General features: G+C 32.5%; 1 protein-coding gene across 1 annotated transcript; it reads right to left on the bottom strand.

The window, feature by feature from the left end:
* Positions 1-808: 808 nt before the first annotated feature.
* LOC149907631 (pancreatic triacylglycerol lipase-like) lies at positions 809-3,809 on the bottom strand. Its single transcript, XM_090102535.1, has 6 exons — positions 3,756-3,809; positions 2,979-3,030; positions 2,371-2,516; positions 1,725-1,967; positions 1,009-1,357; positions 809-866 (listed from the first exon to the last, which is right to left on the bottom strand). The coding sequence occupies exons 1-6, from the start codon at positions 3,802-3,804 to the stop codon at positions 809-811; spliced, it is 897 nt and encodes a 298-aa protein (XP_089958661.1). The 5' UTR covers positions 3,805-3,809.
* Between the last annotated feature and the right edge of the window lie 7,504 nt (positions 3,810-11,313).

Here is an 11,313-nt window from a genome sequence, read left to right as displayed (position 1 = left end):
GTCTATAAAAATCTTACCTGCACAAACAGCCAAGGAATATATTAAGAAAATCAATATTAATTTCAACATGTTTCTATTCTTCAAAGCCAAACAAGTATATCACAATTAAACATTAAAAATACATAATTAACTGATATAAATAATTATAATTGGAATATTTTATCAATGGAGATTACATTTTTGTTGTCAACCAACTGATAAAATTACTTCTAGTTACAGATGTAGAAGATAATAGCAAAAATATGATGTAATTAATTATTTAAAAACAGGAACTGTATTCAATATTATAGAACAAATCTGAAATGAAATTAAATAATACAGACGTCACAATAGGCAGATCCACACAGAGCGAGCATCCTCGCCAATTTATGATAATTTTTTAAGGCGAAAGACGCGGGTTTGAATCCTCGAATTCCCGTATTCGATTGTTTCTATTCTTTTATAATAATTGCCCATGTATACAGCATTGAATGCTATTAAACTATCAAATTAGTTAAATTTTATTTAGATTAGGTAATAGGTATTAAACATGTGTATAATTTTAACAGATTTTAGGCGGTTGGATACCCGGGTGTGGCGAGTAAATCATAATTGCTCTTTATAAATGAGAAATATTTTCTTTAGAAATTTCTTATGTTTACCGCTAGGTTATATACATTTACAAAATTCCATCTTGTATATTATTATCGTATATCTTAATGATATTACGTAGGCATAAGAAGGAAAAATTAAAAACGAAACCAGCTTGCATTAAAATTAGTATAATTAATTTTTTATAAATTTATTTATTTTGAGAGCGCTGAATTATTCATCCCAATGCGAAGGGTGGGCGCAAGTTTGTGAGGAAGACGTAAATGCCGGACTCCCTGAAAAGAAAATGCATGTTATAGATCAAATATTACGTCTTCACACGTCGTAACTAACTGTTTTTTTTTTATATTTAAAATAACTCTTCCATGTAACAATAACTTATTAGTTAAGTTAGAAATAAAATAAAAATATACATACGTGGATTTAGCAGCTGTGCCTCCGAAAGTAGCGTCACGGTTACCATCGCAATTCAGCTGTTCGGCTTCATCTCGGGACGCACAGGCCCTCCCGACGAATTTAGCTGCATTTGTAGCATCAGCAGTGATCGATTCTGCATAGTACACGTAAGCGTACATGTGAGAGCATGTGTAGTCCGCGCCACACATTGGTTGTTCGGCACCGCCGTTAGCGTAGAAGTCGATCTTTCCTATGGGACCGCCATAGCCATATGCCCCCGCTGATGTGTGCAGGACCTCAACAAAAGCTGCATCATCAGCCTTCAGCTTGTGAGGGTTGTGCGTCCAACCGAGAAGTGGGGGGTCGAGAGCTGCGACATAATCACAGAAGTTCATTTACTATTATTATTTATTTTTATTTATTGTTATACTGATGTGTAAACAATATCTGGAAGCTATCAATTAGAGAGAAATGTTCACTCTATCGTACAATCGGTCTAGATAGTTACGGGAAAAAGTTTTAATTTAGTAAAAAATTATAAAGAACATCCCTTCAAGTACATAAATAAAATTTAACAAAGCAATACACGATATTATACAATACTTCGTTAAAAATACCGTTATAGTGCACCGTGATGATTTTAACTTTTGTTTGCATTCACTAAGGATAATTTTTATTATGATAAAACTTCTTTACAAACTTCGTAACCTAATTGAAGTCCTGTAGGTACAACATACCGACAATGTGAGGAACGACGCCATTAATCTTTCTGGAAGCTGCTCCAGCCGCATGAGCGCCCAGGCCAAACCCGACAATCCGGATAAGGTTCACATTGTAACCAAAGCTGTTTATCAGAATGTTCACGAAGTCAGCAACAAGGTCACCGAGCTGGGGAACGTTAGCCACACCCACGGAGTAGCCGAAGGAACCACGGCTCCAATCTACTACTAATATGTTGACGTCTTCGGCGCGGAGGTGAGCTATAATGAGCAATAATGTGTCAATCATGACCAATTTTCAATAATAAAAAAATACATTTAATAATAGGTACTTGAATTGCCTTATTTATTTTCTACTCTTCTTGCTTTATTTTTTTAAGTTAAAGCCCAAATTTAAAACTATTTCCAGTTACAATATTGTTATGTACATATAAAATTGCCTAGAAATATACTTATATATCTACTAATATGTATCACTAAATCATAATACCCTTTCTATCTTCAAATAAAAATTTCAAGTAATTGAATGTTTTGTTTACTTTAACCACAGAAGATAACTATCTATAGGTAATCCGTACTTATAATACTGAACTTTCAGTCTAGCTCAAAAAGTTCAAGGCCAATAACGTTTTAATAAAGTTTTAATTATCTTATTAAATCTCACCTGGCACAACATGAGCGACAAAGTTGCCAGTGACATCATCTCCGTCACTATGTATGGCAATAATTGTTTTGCGACTGTTAGAGAACGAGGACATAGAAATAGAAACTATGGAAGGCAGAAGGGGCTGGCTTACTGTGGGGTTAGTCCTGAAAAATAATTACTTAAAATCAAACTTTATAAAATACTATTTAGTTATTTATTACACATAAGACTAGAAGCCCGACTTCACCGTGGTACATATTATACGGTCTATATCTCTCGGCGATGTGTATGGTCGCCAATCTAATTTTAAACGTTAGGTATATCCGACCGTGAAAACGATTTTGCTTGCTGCATTTAAGCGGATTCGAATTCCGCCTCGTGATATAAATTTTTCTATTGATTATGTTGTTTTTTAATAATAAAATATAAACTTTTTCTCGCATATGATCGCATAATTAGATACAATATTACCTACATCATGTAGGCTACATGGTGCACTTTGCTCTATGTCTATGGAATTAATTGTTTTCAAACCAACTACTGGACCAATTTCAAAATTTATTTAAGCATCTCTACTCTATAATACTAAAAAGTAATAGCTATTTAATCAGAAAATTTATACGAACAGGGTAAATAAATGGAAGATAACATCCGTTGTCTGCATAGGGTATCCATGTGCTGAAAGAAAAATATTACAATTAAAAAAAATTGTTTGTGTGTGAAAATATTTCATAAAACGACATTCAATCATACAATAGCTAAATAGGTAATACCACAGACTAATAATAATATACTACGTAGGTAATACATTGTCATCAATAAAATTTAACAAAATCTCTAACAATAGGTAGATAATAGGTGAAATTGTCTTGATGTTCTTTTTAGATGTAACTACCTACGTAATAGGAAACGCACGACGGAGGATTTCCTTCTGAACTAAACCTATTCTCATATTAATACTTCGACATACCACATTTTCATATACCTAATTATAATATTTAATTACTTAACATTATATTAATAACATATTTTTATCTCAATTGAATTGTCGATACCAATTAAATAAGTACATATTTATCTGGGGTATTAATATAATCTGCTGACAAAAATGGATTAAAAAGATAATTTCTCTGATCCTGTTCAGTAGAAATAATCAAATGGCTGATATCAATAAAAAATTATATAAAAGGCAAATAAGGAAATATCATAATCCATTCCACATAAACACTATCATGCTTTATATTAAAATTATATTTCACACTCTAAACTTTATAAACTCCTAGTTATCACACACATTCACAAAACACACTATATTGATACAAAGCACAACTTGTAGTCGATTTTTTTTATTTTTGCTAAAACACTTTCTTTCACCACTAACTTTATTTTTAAACCAATCGTACCTGCCAAAGCAGCGCACAGGATGAGCGCACATTTAACTACCAAATACATTGTTGGCAAACTTCAAAGAGTCGATAATAAACTATATCAACGTATTTTATATAAACCAAATTATCTGCGATCGCTACCTTCTGGGAAATTATAATACCGACATATAGATAATGTGCATTTTGTCCATAAAAACGTCTGATAGCATTATATATGATGGCTTAAACAGTGACTACTGAATGCTGCCTGTATTGTGATTTATTGCAAGATATTATATTTAAACATAATGTGAAGTTATATCGACATTAGCCCAGACTAAAAATAACTAGACTTTTTAGTCAAGCTCTTAAATCGTGGTTCGGTTCAGAATGCGGTTAAACTAGAAGGGACAGCTAGAAATTATGTACCTAGTTGCTCTTTTTGAACTATAACATGATCTTAGTCATTGCAATTCTTCTTTTGTATATAATAAACATAGTTATATGTCGTTACATAAGAATAAAATATATCTCACCAAAAAAAATTAAAACAATAATTTGATTGTTATACCTACTTACAGTTTTGATGTTAAGCCTTTACTAAATAATTAATTTAATGTTATACCAGTAATGATTAGGATTATTTATATATATATAAGATATTATTTACATAGCTATTTCCGTTTAATTTTATTTTTCTCTACTTGATAACGTTGGGTATTTACAATTTTCAGATATATTTTAAAAGTGTTAATTAAAAGATAACCATCTTAGATATATTTTTATCGTCATTTCCTTAATTACTTGAACCTATTACAGTTCTTTAGATTATGCATTAATGGAATAATAAGGTCAGCTATTAAAGATTTACTAATTTAAAAAGAATTGCTCTACAGACAATTTCTAGAAACCACCATGTCATGTAATAATAAGATGAATAATTAAATGTGTAATATTCTAAAAACTGCTATAAGCACATAAGCATTTGTAAAAGGAAGTACTTTATTAGATTTATTATATGTGAATCTTTTTATTTAGTAATATCATCCCAACCATAGGACCTGTAGTGTATGTCCTTCCCTATTATCGGCTCTTGGACGCACACGACCTCTCACTCCGACCGCCTGCAGCCAACTGAGCTGTGTGAGCGGTGTCACCGTTGCACGTGCGCAAGAGATGACATAATACTTCCCTCTCTTTCACTCACATACACTACATCCCTCCTTTATTTTAGAAATTTTTAATTTTTTCAATTAATTTTATTAAATAAAATATTATGTTCTATTCGGGTATGTTATATGTATGCTTCTATTCTAGTCTATACCTAAGCACCAGTATCAGTTAGTAAACACAACTCAGGGACACGTCCGCTCCATACCAGCGATAGAGTAGAATGTGTCACCTGGCCTAGTAATATAATTCTATCTATATGCAACATCTCTCCTTTTCATTTTTTTTTCTTTTTTTTTCCATTAAGTATATGTATATTCAAAATTATAATAATTTTTACAATATATGTATTCAAATCGATATTAATTAATAATTTTTCAAACTCAAACCTTCATTCATCAACCAGACCTCGTCCAGAAACGTTTAAAACGTTTCGTCAGTGTAAGGACAAAATATGAATTTACCACTGGTTCGGAAAGCCGCCTCAACAGAGAAGAGCCGGCAAGAATATATATAGGCATTTAGTCGCTCCTTCAAAATCATAGAAATGTAACATCTTACATAGGTATTTATAATAACAATAATGACAATTTATTTAAGTATACGACAATCTATCATGAATAAGTTGTATACTTATATTTAAGTTTATTAAGTCATTATTTATTTATTAACCAATGGGACGAAATCGTTTTCAGTAACTTAATGTATATGTAAGGTATAATGTTTAAACTATGTTCCTTCTGTAACTTAACTATACTTTTGACTAACTGTACCTGTACTGTACCTGTACTGTACCTGTACTGTACCTGTACTGTACCTGTACTGTACCTGTACTGTACCTGTACTGTACCTGTACTGTACCTAACAGGTTAAGTACAGACTTAACCTGTTTTATTTTTTCCTTACATGACTATTGCACTACCTTGTTGATATGTTTCACTCACTATTTATCATGACCTGCACTCCAGGTCATTTAGAAGAGGTGAATGCTGCTTCTTCTGACGCATAACTTAATTCACTTTACCTGCACCGGCATCTGCACCATCTAAGTAACCACTGTTTTCCCACATATTAAAATTATTAATAAACGATAGCTGCAAACCGAATTATTACCAAGTGAAATGCCAATAGACTGGGTACATACTTAAATGCTCGGTTATTATTTAATATCTATATTCTGTATATGTACTTCGTTACTAAAACAATATATGTTCCGATTTTAATTCAATATACCTAATAAAATCGGAATGTAATATGATATGTATATATCTGTACCCTAAATAATATAATAAATATTATACGGCAAAATTTTAACCAAACATTAATTGGTTCATTATTTATTCATATTTAAGCAACAACAACTTATCATAATATGATCCTTAGGCACAAGGAAGATTTGTTTATTTATTCGTTTGTCCGTCTCTCTTTCATATCGCAATAAAGCGATTTATGATATATTTTTGGGTGATAGTTTAGAGGCTAGAAAGTGGCAGCCTTTTTTATAGCGCATTAAAAATATTTAATTCATACAGATACATAGTATTACAATGTTAAGGTTCATAATTATCAATTATTTAAATACCAACTTTCGGGTATAAACCACTCTGACAGAATTATAGTCTTAGTGGAGCTTACTCTGCAACAGCACAATATCATACTATACTGTGCCATTGACTTCAGCTATTGAACCGCTTTTAGCTTCACCTGTATGTTCGTATGACTGTATGCAACCGATTCTTTTCGATTCGCTTATGACCTACCCAAACCGTTCAGATTTAACTTTAGTGACAATATTACAACAATTTATTGACAATACAATAATGAATATTTAGTAAAGCGTGATTAATGATGTATTACTTTTTTTTTTATACTTCTTATTGTAACCTCAACACACACGCGGTGTTGTTCATTGTATGATTATTACATTAATAACACATAGGTATTTAAAATTCAATTAATGTAACGAACCTAAAACGAATCAAAATGTATCATTTTGTTGATGACTTTTTTTATTTGTTACTTATGATAACATTTGTATTTGTATTACTGACAACTTAATAGCCACTTGAAAAAGGAAAAGATAACTTAATGACAATAATAATGGCTAGACATTAATCATACATTAATGGTCTGAAAATAAGTAGTTGGATACATATTTTTTTTTTTTAACTGTACAATGTTAACTGTAACAATCAGTAATACAAATTTAACTGTAACAATCAGTAATACAAATTTAACTGTAACAATCAATAAAAACTTTGTTACCTATAACTATATAAGTATTTGCATAAATTATGTAATTAACTTGAATTTACAATATTCAATTTTGCATTTCGAAATCAATACCACTATACCACCTCAATATTGTAGAGATTAATACTTGGAATTTATATTCTGACTAAGGCACGAATGGTGACCTTTTCGCGATAATACATTTTTTTTTTTTGCTTTGACAAGAAATCTTTAACGTATTTCTTAATTGATAATCTTTTATTCAATCTACGATATCCATTATTTTTTCGCAGCGGTGTTAATGCATTAGGTGCGATATTCAATGTTCAAAAGATGAGCTCTTAAAAGATGTATTACGTAAGTACCTACTTTATGAATATGAAATCAGACCAGTCTTACAAACCACCATTAAAACTTGGATTTTATATGAATTACTACGTTGTAAATCTTATTAAATTCTTAATAACTTTTTAAACTTGTAAATAAAATTATTAGTGTATTGACTTTTATAATACTATTCACGGTGATGTTTGTGTTGCTGATTCTCTCGTCTATTATAAAATTGGTGTTTTTAAATTAAAAACAGTCGTTATTAATATAGTAATAACTAGATGCACATTGCACATGGTGTATGATTTTACCATGGTTCTTACATATACCTTGCATATACCAATATTTGCGGTATGATGTGGTTATGATCCATTTTTATTTTACATTAAATGTTCGTCTTGAATCTATCTAAAAATTTTAAGTGTATATTTGACAGGTTGTTTGTCACTATACACTATCTATCAAAGTAATCTACTATATAAAAATAAGTCGGGTTTTCCTTCCTGACGCTACAACTCCAGAACGCACGAACCGATTTCCACGGCTTTGCACTCGTTGGAAAGGTCTCGGGCTCCGTGAGGTTTATAACAAGAAAAAGGTGTCTCTGGTGCGAAACGGACTTCGCCAGGTTTGCTAGTTATTAACAATTAACGATTCATATTTTATGCCAACTGTCTATTGTCCAACTATTGTCTTTCACGGTATATTATTGTATAAATTACGTAAAAGTCGTTTTCAACGTTCCACATGTAATGATTAACAGTGTGTTATACCTAACCCCAAACCGGGGTGCTACATTTCCGCTGAGAGAGTGGTGTTATGCTACTGCTACGTTCCGTTTAGAAAGCTTCTACATACCCGCAACGTTCCCGCGCAGGGAATTGTCGCGCCCTTGCCACGTTCCGATAAGGAACCTCATACGCTGCTACATACCGCTTAAGACCCATCTTCAGTAGTAGTACGACATTGCTACGATTGCCGCTGAGGAAATCCTTCTACGTCTTGCTTGCTTTGGCTCCTTAATTCCTGTTGAAGGAATTCAGCGACCAACCCTAAAGACACCCTACCGCCTAGCCTTCGCAACGAGACGCGCACTCCATCTTACGTCCACCTATATCAGTAAGAGCCCTACCGGAGGGTTTGGACCTAGGCACACCACGACTCTTATTGTTACTGATATTTGTATTTTATTTTATTAATTAACTAAATTAATTGTCGACTGTATGGTGAGTTCTAGTTCTTATTATTATTTTTTTGTTTCCACCTCACCTACAACGCCACATAGTATATACAATAAAAATGAATAGCCAAATATGTTGCTAAGTGTAAAACTCAAACCTCGGCGCGCGGCGTATCGGCTCGACCAATTCGGATAATATTCATGTTCCAATTCGTTTAACGAACTGATAAAAGGCGAAAGAGCATTACAACGTCTGCCAGGTGGGTAGTTTGAAATAATGAATATTGAGACTACTCTGTATGTCTCTCATTCCATTTATTTTTGTTTTCGAATATTCATTGTTTTATTACCTTACCCTGTTTATGATTATTATATTATCACTTAACCTGTCTAACTTTATAGTTGTCAGTTAAATGTGCAATACCTATCGCAGATATTTTAGGTATTGTTATCATTATGATTATTCTTTCGTTGTTTAACAAAATCTGCTATGAAATTATGAAAATATTAAGTCACTTTTAGATAAGAATAATAAAAGCTATTAGCTAGTTCAATGAAGAAACGAATCTTCAATGGCGGCCAAAGCTGACTTTGACAGATGGTAGGATCAGCAAAAAAGAAAATAAAAATAACGTAAATTGATAATTATTTTATTTATTATTTTGTTAATTATTTTAATTTGTTTGTTGACAAACTGTTTTGTTATGATATTTGTGTATTTATATGAACTATCAAATGACATATACAGAACGCAACAAAATCCCCATTAATACTCGTAGTCTCGTAATTAGCCCATAAACTGAACAACTTTCCCCAAAGAATATATTATTAAAGAAAATATTATTTACTATAGCAAATACATAATTGTCATTCTAAATATAAATGGCGAAAATGTTACAAACTAAAAAAAAAAATTAGGCTCGCCGGTACAATAATTACCCACGATTTGAAACTTGGTGATATTACTGTGAAAAGTTCATATTATTTCTTGTCCATATTTTTTTTTTGCAATTTCAAGGCAATTCTCAAAACTTTAAACTCCAATATCTCAGAAACTAAGTGACTCCTCACCCCCCCCCCTTTGGAGGAGGGATTCCCACCACTCCCCCCTCCACTCCCCCCCCCACAAAAACCTTAAATTCGAGGGTTGTATTTGTACACTTCTTCCAAAAATTATAACAGGGAAAATTAAATACATTTTACTTTACCCTATTTTTTTTTGCATACCGTACGGCCGTGTGTGAGCGAGAGGGAATGATAAGCGCCGCCATTGAAGATTCGTTTCTTTAAAGAACTGACTAATACTGTAAATATTTTAGTATTTACTGTATACTCTTAAAAATTGTATTATTCCATTTTTTATTTGGATATCAATACTAACCGTAAGTAATTTCGAAGATACAATCTATCTTACGAACAATACTTCGCTGTGAAATGGTGACGAACTATCACTTTTTTTTTTTAAGATCGCGTATATTTAAGTGCATGAATTCGCAATATGGGCATCACCCAAAATATAAACATTTTATACGAGCATCACCCGTATCACATCACTACAGGCATCACCGGTATTGTAATTATATTACGACTACCAGGCATCATTTGGTATAAAATTACAAAGTACACACGGGCGTCACCCGATTTTTGATTTTGCACTACCAGGCATCATCATCTGGTATAACATTACAAAATACACACGGGCGTCACCCGATTTTATTTTTGTACCACCAGGCATCATCTGGTATAACATTATAAAATACACACGGGCGTCACCCGATTTTTCTTGACCACCAGGCATTATCTGGTAACACAGTACAAAGTACACACAGGCATCACCCGTTTTTTTTTCCTGTACTACCAGGCATCATCTGGTAACACATTTCAAATTACGTACACGGGCGTTACCCTTTTTAAAGTGAAACTTTTATTACATCGTCTCAAACTTTTTGGTCTGTGTAGCGCATGTCGCGTGACGGTCGGCTGCCGAGTAGGTATAAAGCAGTGTTCGGAACCGTTCGAACAGTTTCACTTTTACCGTGGTTTCATAAAACCACACAACATTTTTTTGTCAGGCTTCATCTTGTAACATTATAGCTTAACAACAACAACTTTAGAAATCCCTTGTCGTGGTCCATATCACCATCGAAACACATACATCAACATACATGAACTTCCATAATGTTACTATATTAGCCTGTCCAGGAAACTTACGTTCCTTGCATGATAACCATTAATTAATTCTTTATGCAATAATGAATAATCTTAAATAATACTCATGCAACTTCACATCGAGTAATTAAATAAGATATAAGTGGGTATTTGGTATAATTATATTTTTGTAACCAGACAAATCTATTCTGAGCTGATCGGGAATCGAACCTTCTTAGCTCATTTAATCATGTTTAACCAATCCTTTAAGCAGGTTTTTTACATATCAGTATCAATAAATTTATATGTAAACAAATGTCCCAAAATAATAATCTACAGCCTCGACTAAACAAAATATCACATTTAGTCTCGCATAACGCAGTTACAGTCCTATGCATGACTACGTGAGTACATATACTGGACGACGCTAGCTGTATACCCGTACACTGTACAGTGTATTTATCAAACAGGCACCATACGCTCGAGCAATAAAGACAGCCCGCGTATGCATTGGTATCAGTGTAGTTATGTATA

This window comes from Colias eurytheme, chromosome 6, assembly GCF_061535395.1.
Source record: "Colias eurytheme isolate Ceu_HAF_F1 chromosome 6, ilColEury1 Martin Lab GWU primary, whole genome shotgun sequence".
NCBI classification, from domain to species: Eukaryota; Metazoa; Arthropoda; class Insecta; order Lepidoptera; family Pieridae; genus Colias; species Colias eurytheme.
This window is presented reverse-complemented; position numbering and strand designations above follow the sequence as displayed.